At 36.2% G+C, this 19,411-nt stretch overlaps 1 protein-coding gene across 14 annotated transcripts in view; it reads right to left on the bottom strand.

The window, feature by feature from the left end:
• Positions 1–19,411, bottom strand: part of KALRN (kalirin RhoGEF kinase) — a 589,612-nt gene that overhangs the window by 58,357 nt on the left and 511,844 nt on the right. For 10 of the 14 annotated variants that reach the window (XM_034423023.3, XM_034422995.3, XM_034423032.3 and 7 more), the window contains 2 exons: positions 1,623–1,906; positions 122–226 (listed from right to left, as the gene is read on the bottom strand). In XM_034423023.3, the coding sequence (XP_034278914.2) occupies positions 122–226; positions 1,623–1,906 (389 nt within the window). The remainder of the gene's footprint in view (positions 1–121; positions 227–1,622; positions 1,907–19,411) is intronic. The other 4 variants (XM_034423001.3, XM_034423041.3, XM_087884103.1 and 1 more) reach the window with 1 other exon arrangement.

Below are 19,411 nucleotides of genomic sequence, written 5' to 3'. Positions count from 1 at the left end.
CATCAACAAATAAAATAAAACCACATACAGTAAACTTGATATTTTAGATCCTAATGGAGTTTCTTTCCACCTTTCTTTTTAATGAAGTTATCCCAAGGAGAAATGTAGGTTAGAGCCTTACCATCTCATCTTGTGTAGGATCATTATCAAAAATCTTCATTGGAGGAGGAAGTGGTGTATGAGATTCTTCATCTGGTTCATCTTCGCCCCAACCTTTCTTGCTCTTCTGAAAGCAAGAGAATTGTGTTTACAAAGATGCGAACAAGTTAAAGGAAAAAATCTGTCCAAATATCTGACCAAGGATGAACCCCCCCCCACAGAAAATGAAATCAGTTTTATGTTTCATTATATCAAAATCAATTTGAATTCAGTATACTAAAATAAAATAAATGAATAAATTCTTGTTTCTCCCTGACTAAGACAACTCCCTCTACAGTCTTCTTGAGATTGGGAGAATACCGTGGGACATAGTGATGGAAACATTAGAGATAACAGGAAAAAAAACAACCCCACACTGTTTTGCCACCTTCCTTATAACAGGGCTGTCAAACTCACAGCCCGCGGGCCAGATGCATCATGCCCTGGCCACACCCGTTTTAGCGAAGGGGAAAAAGTCGTCATATGTCACGTGACGCTACTGTGACGACGTGAATTTAATACCCCTGTTCTATAAGAATTTTCTATTTGCAAAAGAGTAAGTCTTGAGTCACCCCATAATATGGAGCCAAAATGTATTATAATAAGGCAATAGTGTATGTGAGAATGAATGTTCACACGTTTACTTCCATTGTATAAGGGCTACTCATTGCTTCACTCAGGTAGTATTCACCGCAACAAAAGGGCGATTCACCGAGTTCCTGCCATCAGTTTCCAATCTCAGCATTGAACTGGTTTTCCCCACATGCCCAGTGATATGCTTAAGACAGGAAGAAAACACACCACTTTGAAAATCACTACCCACGCAGTGTTCTGCCACACTTGTAAAACAGGGCCGACCTCACATGAGGGTGGGACTGTGGCTGTTCAAGACTGCTTTGAAGGTGGTGGGGCCAGAAGAGTAGGTGCAGGGAAGCTACTGCTTCTCCTTTATAGCAAAGCTCCATACCTCCTGGAGAGAAGAAAAAGAACACTGCAGAGGTTACTGGTAGAAAAAGCAACCTTGCGAAACATTTTCCAGAAAATGACTATTCCTACTTCAGCTTAACAAGAGAAAAAGAAAAGAGAATGTTGGCTGCTGGGGAGGTACCATGCTTTCCAGTAATGTAAAGCAGAAGTGGGAATGGAGTTGTAGACCCCAATGCAGCAATCCAACTGCAGATTTTCAGTCACTAAAGTCCTTGAGACACCTCCTCTACCCAAGCCAGAATGTCCACATAATCATTTCTTTTGTTTTCTGAATGAAAACACCACTCCCCTTTTGGACCACTTGCTTCAGATTCTTGACTATACCTGGTAGGTAAACTTGGCACCGGGACAAAAAAGGGTGTGTGGATGTAGTCCAGATTAGACTGTCAATCATGTCTATTAATCAGCTATTGAAAAGCAGAATAGCAGAAATGAAAATGTCAGGCTCAAGTTAGTATTCTTAAAAAAATAATAATAATGGCGAAGTGTACTTGTACCTCATCGGCACTGTCTCCCTGAGGTGTGGTTTCATCTCCAGGTTTGGGGGATCCTAGGTCAAAGCTCTTCCTTCCTTCACGTACTTTCTTCTGTTTTTTGATGTTGCTGTCAGCCTTCCCACTGTTCAGTCGACGTACAGGACTCGTCAGCCATTTTTTCAGGGTGTTGGTTGAACGCTTTGGACCAGGGGAGCTCTGGATGGAATTAAGGGACGTGTGGGGCTGTAAATTAGCCACAGAATCAGATTTTGCTCCATTTTCATTGGAGGAGGTGGAATAGGCATCTGCCAGAACAAGAAAATAAGGATGCTAAGCAACAGGTGTTTTAGGCTTGATAATCGCTCTGAAAATAGTGCCTGCAAATTGTTGACAAAGGTTAAAATTAGAAGAGTACATGCTACAGCAGATCTGAATTCAATATACTCACTTCATGTCCCATTTTTATAGACGACTCCCCTCCCTCTCATGCTTTTCTGTTTTCTACTTGAAAAACACTAAATTTTTATTGTCTGATATACTTGGCACCCATACATTCAGAAAAGAAGTTTTCAACAGGAGAACTATGAAGACTTCTTAAGTTCACAGTGTAAGTACATTTCCTGCCGAAAGAAAGCAAAGCTAGTTTGGTTGGAACTTTGCTATCGGAACTAGGGATGATACATCTATAAGAGTAACTGATTCTAGCTACTGTATTTTCCTACCACTGTTATTTTCATCCTGTTTATGCACACAAATCAGCATTAAAACTGGCAAAAGATAAGCAATTGCTGAAAAGTGTTCCACTGTGTTATCTTCTGTTTGATAAACCTCAAACTTTTTCCACTTACAAAATTCACATGACTTAGAAGGGGTAGGAACAGAAGAATCCAAACTATTATCAGACCACAATTCTAAGATTGCTTAGTTTTCATTCCGAAGATAATTTTATTTACTTCATTTGTTTTTTCTCCTCCAATTTTACAGAAAGACCTTTAATCCATTGTATGTTCTACACGGGATCCCTCCCTGAAAGAAGTGTTATACTTTGGAAAAGTTTCAACTACGGTATCTTTTGCCATGCCACTTCGAACAGCTGGTTAAAACTAGCAGTTACTGAATTAGCCTATTAAACACCAAAATAAATGCCAGCATCTGAATGCCTGGCAAGCTGCTGAATTGGCACCTCTGTACAATAGAACTTTGTTCATCAGGATAGCAGGCCTGTTGTAAATCAAGCTAGACTTGCAACTTGGAGAATAGTTTTTATTTGTCTCAATCTCCAGTTCTAGTGAGAAACAGCTAAAATGCTATCAGTATAATTTCATGATTTTATGCTCCTGAATAAAACTATTGCCTACTTCAGTTCCACAGCAAACTATGCATTTAGCTACATATTATTGAACTATGTAGTTATCAAACTATCAACTGGATCTTCCAAAAATGTGATTGAAGGACAAGTTCTTTACAGCTCCTTATTTTTACTTTATGAGGTTTTTAAGGAACAAAAGAATTCTTTTTTAAAGTTTAATTTACAGATATTTTCTCATATTTAGCACATAAAACATGTGAGGTATACTTTGGGAAGGCTTCCACGCAGCCAAAAAAAAAAAAAAAAAAATGAGGAAAAGTGGAGAAGGCTGTGATTTCAGTGACGGCAATTAATTTTATATCTGTATGGTTTCTACGGATAATATATATAAAAACCTTGGAACTGGTTGAGTTAAACAATGACATTCTATGCAATGTTCTGAAAAACGGGAGTAAAGTGGGAGTAAAGAAGTTGTCTCACTTAGTAGCTACACACAATATATTTGTTGAACAATATTAGCTGATTTGCACTGTGTTTTATTCTGTTTTCGCATGGAAGTACAAGAGGAGGTCATTCTGAAACTACTTTCAGAAATGTTAAAAAGCCCAAAGACTCAATCCGGTTCTGTTTTTGCAGCCACAAATAAATTTGAATTTAAATGATACTCCTATGCCTTAAAAATACTGGTAGGAACTTAAATAGCAGCAGCATTATATCCCAGGGCTCTAAGCGCACCAAATTTCCATTTGAGCAGACTTCCTCTCAAACAGGCAAATAAAAAGCACATTTCAGAGTAAAAAGAACTATATTTGTGATGTTAGGAAATTCAGTCTTCAAAATAAAGAAATCCAAAGTCTACATTAGGATGCAGATAGCATCTGACCTACAAGGATTTGTTTAGCGACTGTTCAGATACAATGGCAGTGAAAAAAGTGTCTTATGACCAATCCTCACACTTACCGTTATTGCAATATTTCCAGTGTCATTTGATCGAAATTCAGGCACTTAGCAACTGGTATGTATTTATGACAGTTGCTGCATGGAGGGTCATGTCATCACCATTTGTAACCTTACCAGCCAACTAACAAAGTCAATGGGAGAAGCCAGTTTCACTTAATAACTGAGTGATTCATTTAACAACTGCAGTAATCACTTAACAACCATGACAAAAAAGGTTGTACAATTGGGTACGATTCAATTAACAATTGCCTTGCTTAGCAATAAGAAATTCTGGTCCCAATTGTGGTCATTGGTCAAGGACTACCTATATAGTGAGTTTCAATATGGAGGCTAAATATTAATATTTTTTGGTTTATGCACACCACACTAAGGCCAAGATGATGAATTTTTGCAACTGAGAAAGTTAGTAAGTTTTAAGAAAATATAACTATCTTGGAAACAGCCACCTCTCAACTATCTGTCTTAATTACAGGAATATTTATTTAGTTAATCCTATTGCTTTGTTCTACTAAATCTACATAATGACTTTTCAAAAATACGTAAGCCACATACATATGTATATGATGGAAGAACAACCATAAACAGAAAAAATACAGGTAGTCCTCAACTTACAATTGAGCCCAAAATTTATGTTGTTAAGTGAAAAATTTGTTAAGTGAATTTACTCCATTTTATGACTTTTCTGAATCCCTGCTGTTCTTAAATTAGTAACATAGTTGTTAAGTAAACCTGGTTTCCCCATTGACTTTGCTCGTCAGAAGGTCGCAAAACGGGCTTGCACAACTCCATGACACTGCAATTGTCATAAATGTGAATCAGTTGTTAAGCATCCAAATGTAAATCATGTAACCATGGGGATGATGCAATGGTCATAAGTGTGAAAAATGGTCATGAGCAACTTTTTCCAGTTTGAACTTTGGTCACTAAATAAACTGTTTTAAGCTAAGAACTACCTGCATGTAGTGGAATGGCTAGTGCATAAAAATATAATAGTGTCAAAATGCCTTTTATAAGATGTTTATAATATGAAGAAAAGTTTCAGTGATGATTCATATTCCACAGAAAGTCCAAATGAGATATTACTGAAAATTTCAGATGAATATTGAGAATCTTTTTCTATTTCTTCAACATTTAAAAATGTTAAGAACTTTTTGATAATCAGTGGTTATTACTGATATTCTGATGTTCCAAACATCATAGTTGCAATGTTTGCTTGAAAACCAAGGCAAGCACATTTAGTACACACCAGGGGTGGGTTCTACTTACCTTTACTACCGGTTTGCAATGGGGCCGCGCATGCGCGCTCGCTTCACTCGCGTGAGCTCTTCTGAGCAAGCACAGAAGCTTCTGCGCATGCACAGAAGCATTTTCATGACGTCAGGGTCAGTGGGCGGAGCCTCCCACCGGTCTTACTATTGGTTCTATAGAACCGGGGCAACCCACCACTGGTATACACACAAAGCACTAAAAAGTACCCAAATGACATTATTGAAAGATAGTTGAAGACTATTAAAGCTTTTCTTAGTAAACTATGTGTTAAGACACTTTAATTTGGAATGGTTGCATTATACAATATTTAAGAACTTTGATGAAATAATTTATGTGAGATAAGGACACGTCCATTATGAACACTTCAGAAAACTCATACCAGGAAGCATCTAAAATGACAAGATTAAGTAAGGTTAGGCATTTTCTGTGCATGCAAAGCTCTGGTTATTTCTATTAACAATGGAGATTTCATATCCTGGATAAGAAAATATTTCATTTCTAGTGAATTTAATGCAAGACACTCATTTTTTATTCCCAAGGTACCACTCCTGGCTTCTCTTGCTATGTAGAAAGAAGGAACACAGTAAGGTCAAAGGTGCTGACCCAGAGCACCCTGGATCTAATTAAGATGAGAATAGGCCAACATCATAAAATCCATAACTTCCAAAATCTGTGAGGATATTATTGAATATGTAACATACAACTATACATGCTTAATGGCAGTTCAAAGTTTAAAGGCAGAACAATTCCAAACTTAAACTTCAGGTAGTATAAGTATAAATGTATAAGTTCCATTAAAGTTTGACCAGATATCTGTGACTGACAATTTTAGCCTAGAACAGGGGTGTCAAACTCGATCATTGACGGCCTCATCAGAGTTGTGTTTGACTTCGGGGGGCCAGGATGGGCGTGGCCAGCTCGACATCACTTGTGTCGGGGGTGCCTGTGGTTGCCCGAACACTCTGCCAATGAAAATGGGCTCCGGAGCTCTGTTTTCGGCTGGTTGCTCCTGCAACCCTCTGCCAGTGAAAAAGGAGCTCCGTTTTTGCTGGCAGAGTCACCATGAGCCAGTCCTTTGCTGTTTCCAGGGCAGCCCCACAGGCAACATCTAAGCACCCCATGGGCAGGATCCGGCCCCTGGGCCTTGAGTTTGACACCCCTGACCTAGAGCCTAAGATTACTTTTTGAAAAGTCAATTAGACTGATCTTTAATGCTGAAATGCTCATAACAAGCATTCCAAAGGGACTTAAATACCTTCAAAGAGGTTCTGCCACTCAAAGCATTATATATATATATATACATATATATACATATATATACATACATACATACATACATACATACATACATACATACATACACTAAACTTCCCTCTCAGGAAACTATATCGCAACTTTTAAATGTACAAGACACAGGTTCCAGTGAATTCTCAGCATTCAAAAATTTAAAATAAAAGCTAATAAAGGACAATATTTGTAGCTCAGGGTTGACATGAAGGGTCCTTGGTATTCACGAGCAGCGCTGATTAGGTTACCTAGTTTGGGTAATGAAATGTCTTCAAGAAAACAAGCAAGCTCAGAGAGCACCAAGGGCCCCTCATAAAAATAAAAGCCAGCCCTCCCATGCTGAAGCAACCCATCAATTCAGTATATGCCTCCCCAATTACAGAAAAATCTGATAGGAATAAAAAGAGTTCCTGTCCTTAATTCTCTAATTTATTTACTAAGGCTTAGTTACTGTATGCTCCAATGGAGATTCCAGCAGCCTTGGCGGCGGGGGGGGGGGGGGGGGGGAGGGGGGGTTGCTCTGTAGCTATGCTCCATGGCTTAAGAAAGAGCTCTAACAGAGGTCTGGAAAGATATGAAAAGGAATGGAAAAAGTCCAAAATGCTGTGAAACAACACAGCATGGAGGAAAGACACAGATGGCACATCTGCCATCAATAAACAGCAGCAAAATTACAGATGTGGGGGGGGGGTCCAAAGGCAAACAAGTACAGTACAGCAGCAGAAAGGGGTGTCTTGGCCTGAATTGTGTAATTAGACCTGCTTCAGGCATCGTGGTTATCCATAGTTGAATAAAACATTGGCTGGTATCATGCTAATGCATAGAGAAACAAACTATTTTTTGCCTCAGCACATTATTTGACTAAAGCAAAATCAAGGATATATAAAGAACCCACCACCTACTATTACGTTTTTCACTCCCCAAACCCTTTGAAACAATTTGAAGGGAGTCCACAATCTTCTGATTGCTGATTCAAAAGTAAGCAGAAATCACTGCCCAGGGTTTCAGAAATTAAAAAATAAATAAATCTTCACCCCATTCCATATCAAAGAAGGGGGGAAAAAACCAAGATAAAAGAAAACCTTATAACTTCACGTACCAATTTATCCCACTAGGAAGAGAAAATAGGAATTGACTAAACTCCTGTGAAATTTACCTGCTCACTTGGTGTTTCAGCTACTGACAAATCATGCCCATCCAGAGTCACTAAGTGAGATGGGCAGATACACAAATGTAAATAAATAAGGTAACAGTTTCATTAGACAGCCTGAACCCAGGAACCAGGAAAAGGAGTGAGAGAAAAGCTCCTTCCAATAATGTCTTTTTTTTTAAATGAGTCTTTCAACAGTTTAACTTTAATGCCATTACACTGAAAGAAAATTGGGTTAGTTGGCACTTTTAATACTGAAGTAAAGTATGGATCTGCTTTCAATGTTTCTGCTTTATGCATAATTCTCATGTAAAAGCATTTTTACTTTTAGCTTCAAAATCCACGAACAATTAAAGACTTCATCAATATATCCATAGATTATTCTGCTTAAGTAAATTTACCTGTACTCTATTTATGGAATAAAATGATAGGCTGGAATAGTCTGGTCTAATGCATTTTCATTTTTACAATGGTGCAGTTCACAAATCTAAGGCATAAACTGTCTATTTCAAGGAGCGCCAGAAACTGTAAACTTCCAAAAATACATTTAGGTACCTGAAATAGAAATAGACTAAATATAAAAACAACTTTTTAGAACTTGACAGTTTGCGAACCTGCAATTACTTTGATCCAGAAAGAAATAGAAAGCTTGCTTGATTCTAATGTTTGGTTTCCTCCATCCAGGTTGTCTAAGTCAATAAGAAGTTTTACCATCAAAGCATTACTGTAAAAGAATTTCCTGGCCTAGTAAATCCAGAGAATGTAATTATAGGATTAACATGAAAGATTTCTTTTTTTCTTTTAACTGACTAGGCAGCCCTCATTAAAACACAGTGCTCATCTGCAACAGTTATTTTGACTTGGGCCTTTGGTTTAGCAAGCAAACAGATCCAAAGGAACATTGTCAAAACAGCATACAGCAAACTCTGTACTTTTCATTCAAGAAAGGAATTGGTTTTGCACATTTTAGCAAATTAAAAGTCTAGGAGATAGACTAATACTAAAATGGAAAAACTATGAACTTGATCTAGATGCAAGTATCTCATGGATTTTGATCCGTCTGCTCCAATGATGGTTGTTCATTTCTACAATTAAATTCATAACATTGCACTTTTTTGTTTTGACAGCAATTTGTTGAAGTGCGGGGGTCCGCTTAAAATGTTGTACCATAAATCAAAGTTTACAAATCAGAATAACTGCTCTAAGATACTAAATCACAACCAAACAGGCCACATCATGATATACAAACACTGCCATTTTCTTTTGTAAAATTAGTAACATTTAGCAAAAAAAAAAAAGAGTCCTTAATTACAAATATTTGTTATCTGAGACTAAATCTGTTGTCAGGCCAAAGACAAGACACCAGTGGAGCAGAACAGCAAAGATGTCACTTGTATGATTATTCCAATATCTTCAGTGAAGCGGAAGAGATATGAAAAGTGTTAAGGTTACAGAAACAATCAAGAAAGTCTTCTTACATATCCCAAATACACAGCAGTCTTGTTTCTTAAATCAGTGAAATTTAAAAAAGCAGAGTTGAATATTATACAACACATTGGGTCTGGTGGCATATTATTTCTGCCTTTTTGTAAGTTATGTGTCTTGTATGTTGTATTACAGAAGAAAAAAAAAAACCAGAGAAATCCCAAAAATCTTATGTGCTCTTATGGACTATAATGTGTTGTTTTTGTGTGTGCCTTCAATCTATTGGATCTATTGGATTGAATTCAGATTAAGATACAAAGTGCAACCCTCCTTTAGGATTTAAAGAATTGCTCTTGGAAAAAAGTTCTGAGACACATTACAAAATCAGTAAACACTAGAGAAGCTTTGAAGACTGCAAACTTTTGTAGTAAACAATGTCTGGTGAGAAAGGGACAAGAATTGTTTTTGGCAACTGCAGCCTGCACTCTTTTCTTTGATTACAGTTTTTGCATAGTGAGGAGGACAATAATGAAATATTATCAAAGAGGGCAAGGTCAGCACTGTTGCTTTGCAAAGATGAAGCAAAGATTCAACCTCTTTTAAAAAGATTTATTTTTAAAACCCTGGCGGGAAATTGCACCTTTCTTTTTTTCAGACATTTTTCACTAAACTTGACATTGAAGTTTCTAAAACTGTGAGGGCCATACAATATGGAGTTGGGAGCCAGACATGGAGCATGAATTGATACTGGAAATTCCCAGATTATGCAAGGAAATCTCATGTGTAAAATAGTTCAGGAGTATGACAAACTGTTCCTTTATGAACCTATTAACTTCTCTCTTCAGGAAGTTGTTGCATTATGGAGTTAAATCTTGTCATCTCTACTGCCCTATGGTAAACCTCAGCAATGATTGAAGGAATCAAGTACATAAATTGACCAGTTTTTCTGCAGTCTATCCCTCCAATTTCTCTGAAAGAATATTCACCTGCCGGAAACTATGGAATGAAGGAAAGAATTCGGAGAACTGAGTAAGTGTCATCTATGAACAACTACTTGCTCTTATCAACCTGATCTGTAGCTAGGAAAAGGCACACAGAAGGGAATTTGCACAACAATTTTAGCCCAGTGTCTTGCAATTATGAGTCACAGGAATCCTCCCTGCTTCACTTATCCTTTGCTTACCTAACACTACTACCGAGCTGCATGACTTGATGCAATGAACTCATTAAGGTCAACCAGCTACTAAAAACCAGCCCTTCCCATCCTATTATGAAAAATCTTAGTGAAACCAAGGGGTGAAAAGCCATGTAACATGTGGTTCTGTGATTGGATTTTCCCAGCATACTGTGCCATTAACTATGGTTATTTTACAAACCATAATGGCTGATTCACATATGCTGAGAAACCATAAGCACATTGTGTAACATAATGTCTACATTTCAGAATGAGACAACTCCCCGCGGCCAATTCACCGTGGACAATTAGTCACGGCCAACTCACTTTGGGACAACTCACCTCAGGACAATTTAACAATTAAATTATTTCAAATAAATAAAAAAATAATAATTTTTGTTTGTTCATTCACATTTCATTCTGTACCTCCTTTTGCATCCTTTCTTTAATGTTCGTATTCCACCATTTCTTTGATATTAGTGTAACTCTTGTCCCACAACGAGTTTTCCCGTGGTGAATTTTCCCGCAGCAAGTTAGCTGTGGTGAGTTGGTTGTGGCGATGCCAACTTCATTGTCATAAATCCTCTAAATTTAACATTTTCCAGCAACATAAACTATGTTTGCATGGGAAGATGTCTGAATCCAGTCACATAACCATAGTTTTGTTTATAGTTTAAATCATAGTTTGTGGCTTCAAATATCATTGAACGAACCATGGCTTAGCAAAATATATAGAGTACTTTTTTTCCAAACCCAGGATCAGTTGTGTTGCTAATTCTACAGGATTTTATTATAGAGTCTTTTACGTTTTACCCACAGCTAAGGCACATGAGTTCAATACAGGGTGAAATCCAGCAGGTTCTGACAGGTTCTGGAGAACTGGTAGCAGAAATTTTGAGTAGTTCAGAGAACTGGCAAATACCACCTCTGGCTGGCCCCAGAGTGGGGTGGGAATGGAGATTTTGCAGTATCCTTCCCGTGGAGTGGGGTGAGAATGGAGATTTTGCAGTATCCTTCCCCTGCCATGCCCACCAAGCCATGCCTACCAAGCCACACCATGCCCACCAAGCCATGCCCACAGAACTGGTAGTAAAAAATTTTGAATTTCACCACCGGTTCAATCTACATTTCCACATCCGTTTTCATGATCTACATTTGTTCTTTGCAAAATGTACAGCTTGGAAACTGCTCTCATGCAGGAGTTGCAATAATTTATCAACAGTCTAGACAGAGCCCATTCTGAAGAATGCTTACATGTATCCAACTTCTTCTTTTACACATGCTTTGAATGGCCTGCTGCTGGACCAAATTACATAACCATTTTTCCTCATAACCAAATTTAAGAACCAATAAATGAAGAAAATGTTCTGCAAAACAATGGGCCATGTTTTAGACTCTTAGCTGCTTAGAGACTCTGGATAAATGTGACAGGATTAACCACTGCTCCTCTGAATCAACTGGAAATTGGGTAGATGTGTATTCTTTCCTGCAGTAAACCTTATTGTAAAGCAAAAAGGCCCACATAATGCTGTGTACATTTTTTTTAATCTTAAGGTTTAAATATAGCAGAATATGTAAGTCTGCTGAAAACATTTATATGTTTTGAATTATACAAAAATTAAATTATACAAAAGAATGATGTATTCTCATATTGATAATGCCACCTCATTTCAAACTCTAATTCTGCATCAAGATTGCTCATTAGCTTGTGATTTTATTATAGTAATTGTAAACATCAGCAAAAGCTGACTTAGGCAAGGTCTTTAAGCTTAGCCACATTGCCAAATATCCCCAAATCTCATCCTTAAACCTTGGATAGCTTCCTCAATTATGAAAATATAATTTTTTACATTAAAGAATTCCACTGCTCCACTAAATTGTAATGATTGTTTCATACAATGCTTTAAACCCAAATGTGGCTTGTTTGGTTTTGGCCTTGTGAAATGTGATATGTGAACTCAGCCATCATGGAGCAAATCATAATTGCTAGGTTATATTGAGAAGCAAGATGGACATGCAGATGAATCACTTGACAATGAAATGGGTGGCATATAAATGTAATAAATAAATAAATGCCACTTTCCTTCAAGAACACTTAAAATGTTCTGTACGGAAAGTAACATAACTACCAAGCTGATTTGTATTGTAATATGATAAAGATATGTATGCAAAGGCAAAATTAAACTTAGGTTTTACCTTCAACAACAGATAACAGGTAACACCTGTTGTGTTCCAACTCAATCTAGACAACTGATGAAATTTATATTGTTTGTGTTAATTTGTGTAGTTACTGCAATAATGATTTTTGTATCTTTTGTTAATGGTAACTACCTTTTCCCAAAGGATTCTGCCCATTTTATCCGTTTTTCTAAGGAGGTGCAGCACAAAGTCCCATTCTCGTGAACATGTGTGGGCCATGAACCAGATGACAAACCTTTGTGATAACCCTGATCTAAAAGTGGTCCTCTGATTACTGACATTTTGCAAGGCTGTAAAAGCAATTTTATTAAGATGGGCTTCAATATTACCACCTTTAAGTGTTTCTTGCCCATAAAGCTTTAAAAGGTTTGCTGGGGGTGGGTGGGTGGGTGTTACTTTGAGTGAAAGGATTTTAAGACATTTTATTGTATGGGTTATTTTTATGTTTTTTACACCTTCTGGAGTCTAGTATTATAGGTGGTATGAAATAACTGTTGATAAATATATAACAAAATTTTCATCAGTTTACCTCCTTTGTATAAAGTTGTTATATAATTATATAAATGATAAAAATATGCAAAATTTGTAAATTTTACATTAAACATCAAATTGTTTTAATCAACTTTTGGATTTAAAGGAGATATTAATAGTTCCCCTAATAGTTCATCAAACTGAAGTTTTACTGCACTGTTATCACTGCAACAAATAAAGACATATTAATTACCTGATACAGTGGTTCATTTACTATCACTTTAGCAAGCAAATTATGATTGCAGTTTTGAATCTTTAAGAAGTCATTTTGAAACTGAGAATAATTTTATAAGTTTTTACAAATGTATTCATTTTAGGGCCACTTACCATTATTACTCATTTTTAATTTCTTAAAACAAGTGTCCATTTATAAAATAAAAAGGCAGTGCTCTAAACCAGGGGTCTCCAACCTTGGCAACTTTAAGCCTGGAGGAGCTTTGCTGGCTGGGGAATTCTGGGAATTGAAGTCCTCCAGGCTTAAAGTTGCCAAGGTTGGTTGCCAAGGCCCTGCTCTAAACTGATCAGCTAAGTAATTGAAAGGCTATTGCTAATCCTGCTTTGATAGTGCAAAAATTCCTATTGGATGCAGAGTTAGGATTACTGTACTTCCAATTCTTAGTATAGGCTCCTAAGCCAAAAAAGCAAAGTAGAGGAGTATACAAAGTCTTTGTGTATTGTACAGAGTTACAAAAGGACTATGTAAAGCTACTTTCCCAAACAAGCTTTTCTGTTGAGGCACAACAAATAGAGCAGAACATTAACTTGTGATTCATTGAGTTAAGTTAATCTGAGGTAGAAACAAAGTCCTCCAATGCCTCTGATACTTCTTAATATGTGATAGCTTTACTACCTAATCACCAGTCACCCAGTCTATCCATCTCTTAAATCTCTCAAAATATGTTGCAAATACAACAAGAAGGGGTATCTGTACTCCTTAACTTTCATTCTTGGAAGTCTGTGACTTTTCCCAGTGCACAGAGAAGCTACTACAATGAAAAATGATGGTTTGCACTAATGCACAATTGACAATTGTTGACTTTTATGTTTCCATGATTTATAGAAGACGCCAGGAAGAAGACAAAAATTACAAGCACAGTCTCCTCATGTATGAAACAGATTGCATTAATCACCCTCTGATTCAGAATGTTGTCAGAATTGTATGTTTCATCTTTATAAGTGATGTCACATATTTCAGCAGTGCAAATATTTAGGTTCAAATGTCTGAACAATCGCTTGGCCAATCTTATTTGAACTCATTCAATGACATTAATACTGTCTCAGCTTGCATTGTTTTTGTTCAAGCAATTCTTCTTCTTTATTGTTTTCTTTTTTCCCATAGTTACATTTTCCAAAACTAATAAACTGAAAATGAGGAAAAAATACGCTTAAAAATATTGTAATAGCTAAAAAATTACATTCTATCACTTTACCTTTTAAAACCTACCTACTCTGATCACCTGTTGTAACCATTATCCAATCCCTCCTTAGTCACAGACTGACTTCATATATTGTTATTAGGCCACATAACGATTTTACAAACCACAAGGATTGGATTTATACAACATTTCACGTCTACATCAAATAAACCATATTTTGGCTTAGCGCAATGTGTGAGTTCATATCATCATGCACATTTGATGCAGGACGTTGAATGAACTTATCTTTAGTCTACTAATGTCAATGAATTTCATTATGACCTGTTGAGCAAGCATTACGTGAATCAATCACAAAAATGGTCTGAATAGCTGGGACTGCTAGGAAGAATTGTTCTAATATAAGTATCACAAGAATTACTACAGATGGGTCATGATTAGTGTGAGTTAAAATAATGTGATAGTTGATTGAATATGAATTGTAAATTGATACCAGGTCATATTTGATCCACTCAAAATTCAGGTAATGTGAGGCTAGCTCATGTGCAGTTGCGTCTAGTTGCATGCCTTATTGAAGTTTTAGACACGCTAAACTTTGTGGGTGCAAAATAGAGAAAAGCAAGATTCCATCAGAAATAAACAATACTATAACAAGTTTAAAAAAAGGTTTGTTGTTATATTAAAACAAAAATTGATGTAACTGAACAATATGAACATGGTTGTAGTTAAATAATAATTAAATAAGATGAGATGCTGGATGCATCTACAGTATATATATATATATATTTGTTTTTATTTTGCTTTCCAAAACTACTACTCTGTGACTTTGTTAACCATAAAATTAAATTATAAGTATATTCTTTTTGTCCTTTACTGTAATATTTCATTAACATGCTTATAACATTTATGTTTTAAAAAAATTTCATTGCCTATTTCTGTTGAACAGGAATCAATTACTATATTTTCTATAGTCATATCACTTAGAATACATGACCATTTCGTGGGATTCATTATCCATATGAATTGACACCTGCCTATATTAGGACTATTCAACATAGTTGAACTATATATTTGCAATTGTATTTATCATTTTTTTTGACATTATATGATCTGAAGCTATGTGGTCAACTTCAGTCATAAAAAAAGGCTAGCAACTATTTCAAAAGCTGTATTTAAATCATAATAATATATTGCTACATTGTCAAAGTATAACATTTTATTGAAACAAAAACCCTCCTAAAATGAATTGCAAACTAGATTAGCATGCAGCTCGTCCTTAAACTACTCCAAAATAATACAGTATTACAACTTTGAAAGTATTGAGAGTTGGAGCTAAGTATTGAGAAAATGTTATATAGATCTGGTTCACACACCAACCATAATGTTAATAATCTTATTAATAAAAATTCAAAGTTATATAAAAATAATTATAACGTGGAATGTGATAAAGTTGGACTTACATAGATGGGAAAAATTAAGATTTGTGACTAATGGGAAGAATTTCAGTTATTAAGATGAATGTACGACCTAGAATGTTCTTTCTGTTTTAGATTATACTGACATTGATCAAACAGTGGTGAAAAGATATATCCAAATTTATTTGGCAAAATAAGTCTATTTTTTCATAGTTAATTTTTAGCATAAAATAGGTTAAAATCTCCATCATATCTTTTCATGGTTTTCTTTCGCTAGTGGGCTTGACAATTCTTCCCCTACCATTTTTTTTAAAAATTACATTGTAGCTTACATAAAAACACATACAAGTTCTGTAGTTTGAGCAATAAATACTACAATATTGGTTGCTAAGAAAGGATTTCATTAGGCAGTGCATCTTAATATTTTCAGTTGTTTCCTCATAGTTATCATTCAGGAAGCATATGGAAACAAGACAAACTTGTTCAAAGCTTTTAATCTTTAGTACAATTTCCCTGCCATGCAAAGTTTAAGAGCAGTCCATTTGAATATGCATTTACATCTTTATAGTAGAATTCAAGTGAAAAATTGAAAGTAAGTTAGGCATACCTTATATAATAAGTATCTTCAGCTTGGATAACATAACTACGGTGAATACCTAGTTATTATCTGAGAAAAAGAGAATTGCTTGTTTCACCTATATTCTTTACTAGTGGAATTTTTCATTAATTGGTTAAAATAAATTCTTCTTGTCCTAAGACACATTTGAAATTCCATTGAAAAACTTAAAGATACAAGATTACTAAGGCATAATTCCCAATCAAACTGCTGGAGGATGCTAGTAATACGGATGTGCTCATGCTTTTTGACTTTTCCCAGAGTTTGGAAAACTTCTCTTAACTTGTATTCATTTTGTATTCCATGCATACATGGTCTGTGATTCCCCCAAAGCTTAAAATACCACTGATATTTCTCCAGAAACTGTTAAAAATAAAGGTCAGAGGCAGGGAAAAAGAGAAAAATAGTAGGCTTGTAGGACAGTAAACATTTTAACTATATTTAATTAACTAAGCTTGAATCAATTTTGGTGTTCAGGGAAAACTTAAATGATTGTTTTTTTTGCATCTGGCCTCTATATTCCTTAGATGAAATACAGACCCCAAAGTGAAAAGAGTTTCATAGCTCCATCGTAATAATCTGGGATCGTACAACTCCTTAAACAAAATAACCAGTTCAATGAGGCCTCAAAATAGCAAGCAGACCTTTATTGCACACACACAGTGTTCTGCTACAGCATTTTGGGATTTGAAGAATCCTTAGTTTTATTGGGTGATTTTATATTAGTATCTGGAACTAGTTTCAACATTCTTAAATCGAGACAATGGCTCAATTGCCCTTTGAATTTATTTTCTCCCAGTACAGTTTAGAATAGTCAACAAACAAATTATGCACGTTTCATCATTTCAGATTAGATTTACTCTGACAATATACTCTCTTGGCATTGTCCACAGGCAGTGTTCTTGTAATAACTGCATCTCCATTTGTGACCTATGTGACAGGTGAAGTAACATATGATGGTAGCTGGTCCCATGTATTTTTCTCCAACATTTCAAGTTCTCACCTCAATAATTAGGCTAACAAAGACAATGGCAATAGTTCACAAACACTCAACTTGACTAAGCTGTGAAGCTCAAATTCCCCCCTATCCCTGGGGCATCATTAATGTAGTAAAAAGCTGCAAGTTGAAAAGCCACAGGATTGATATGCGTTGTCATAGGAAATAGTCCAGTAAACTTGGCATCCAGCATCTCAGATGTTCACGAAGAGGGAAGAAATCTGTAAAAAACCCAGATCTAATCTTCCAACAATGATAGGATGTTCCTGATAACGACAATCAGTAGAGCAGTTGTAGGAGGCCTTGGTGTGGTCTAGCAGTTCCTTAAAAAGATGTTAAGTTAACTAAATTTCCTGGAGGAATAGGGAAGCTTCTAGAGCAGGAAAGGCCTATCAGACTTGGTGTGACCTCAGAGAATGATAATTAGATGAAAGCTGGACTAAGTTATTACACACGCTCAGGGTGATATATCTGTTCAACTGTTGCTAGCAATGAATACAGCATCAGAGAGTGTTCTGTGATGATGTTTATCTTCTCAAGATTCCATTAACTGTGGATGATGGGCCAAGAATAGGTATACTTTTATGTCCAATAATTGAAAATGGGCTCTCCAGAATATGTATTGGGTATTGTGGACTTCAATTTTGAAGATGGGCCACTGGTGGCTATTGACATAATTGATATCTCTGTCCTGAGAAACTCTGGCTCTCAACTACCACCGATAGAAGCTCTGTTCCTGCTCATGAAGAGTGTTTTTAACAATACTTTCCTTGTTTTCATCATTGTAACATTCAGAAGATATATTCTTGTCATATTAGGTGATAACACCTAGACAATCTAAATAAGATCAAAATTGATTTGTACTTGGACAGATCACCAGGAAATCCTTGAAATGGAGACTAGACAATGAAGCACTTCGAGGAGAAGGTAATGGCAAACCACTTTGATTTTGTTGGTAAGAAAACAGCATGGATATGTTCAGGTAGGCATCAGCTCGACTCAAGGCAGACTTTACCCTGAAATGCAGGGAACAAGGAATAAAAAAAAAACCTCAAGTAAGCACTGCCCTATGACTCCACTGCCTCATTTTACAGAAAAGAAAAATAATTTGCTAGTTTTTATATTTCCATACTGAGGGTGAAATTTCCAGCATTGGGTTTAGCAGGAAAGGGTCACCTTGGCTGACAAAAGCTGAGCACTGCACAAGATTTTGCATATATGTGTACAGGATTCCCTCCCCCCTATTCTTCTTAAATTGGTAGTCTTCCTTTGGGGTAAATACAATGTCTGTTGTTCACTGAGAACAATTTTAGGATAAAAAATTGTTTTCTTCAATGAAACAATTATATAGATGTTATAAATAGATAAATGATTTACCTTAATAAAAACTAAGTCATTTATTTCACACCACTGACCCTGAACATTAACAATGCAGATTCTGTAGTAATAGTTATATGCCAATTACCACAAACATCAGGTTTTCAGTGCAGATTTCCTATCGGTTTCTTATTATGTGTGCATAAGCTGCTCCTATTTAAGAAAAAGGTTAAAGTAACTATGTATGTAGGATCGTATGCTGTAAACATATGGTGGCTATCAGGAAAGCATTAACTGTAGAATAAGTTAGCAATCCTCTTTCGAGGTCAGAGAGTACACTGGGAACTCTGAGAACATACTGTGCACATTATCACAGAATAGTTAACTGGGGAATATTTTTTCCCTTCATAATATTATTACTCATTTAACAGGAGGAAAAGAAAGGGAAGCCATACAGAGCATAGCTTCTGAAATTATTTCTAACTCCTTTACCAACAGCAACCCTAGGCAGCATATGAATTATCTTCCATGCAATGAAGTAGTGTCTTGCACCTCTATGTGGGCATGTTTCACCTCTCCTCTCAGGTATGTGTGCAGTTGGGCAAAGCTGTTTGTCTTCAATCCTGGGTCATGTGTCCAGGTGAGTAAAAGAAGGGGGATTAAAAGCAGTTGCTAAAAATCTGGATCACTGCCCAACTGCCTCTGTCATAGGAATGTATTGAGGACTTTTTTTTTCCCCTGCAACATTTTTCTTTGCAGCCTTATATTTGATCCAATCTGTTTTTGTG

This window comes from Pantherophis guttatus, chromosome 1 (assembly GCF_059756535.1).
Source record: "Pantherophis guttatus breed Tessera chromosome 1, ASM5975653v1, whole genome shotgun sequence".
NCBI lineage: Eukaryota > Metazoa > Chordata > Lepidosauria > Squamata > Colubridae > Pantherophis > Pantherophis guttatus.
This window is presented reverse-complemented; position numbering and strand designations above follow the sequence as displayed.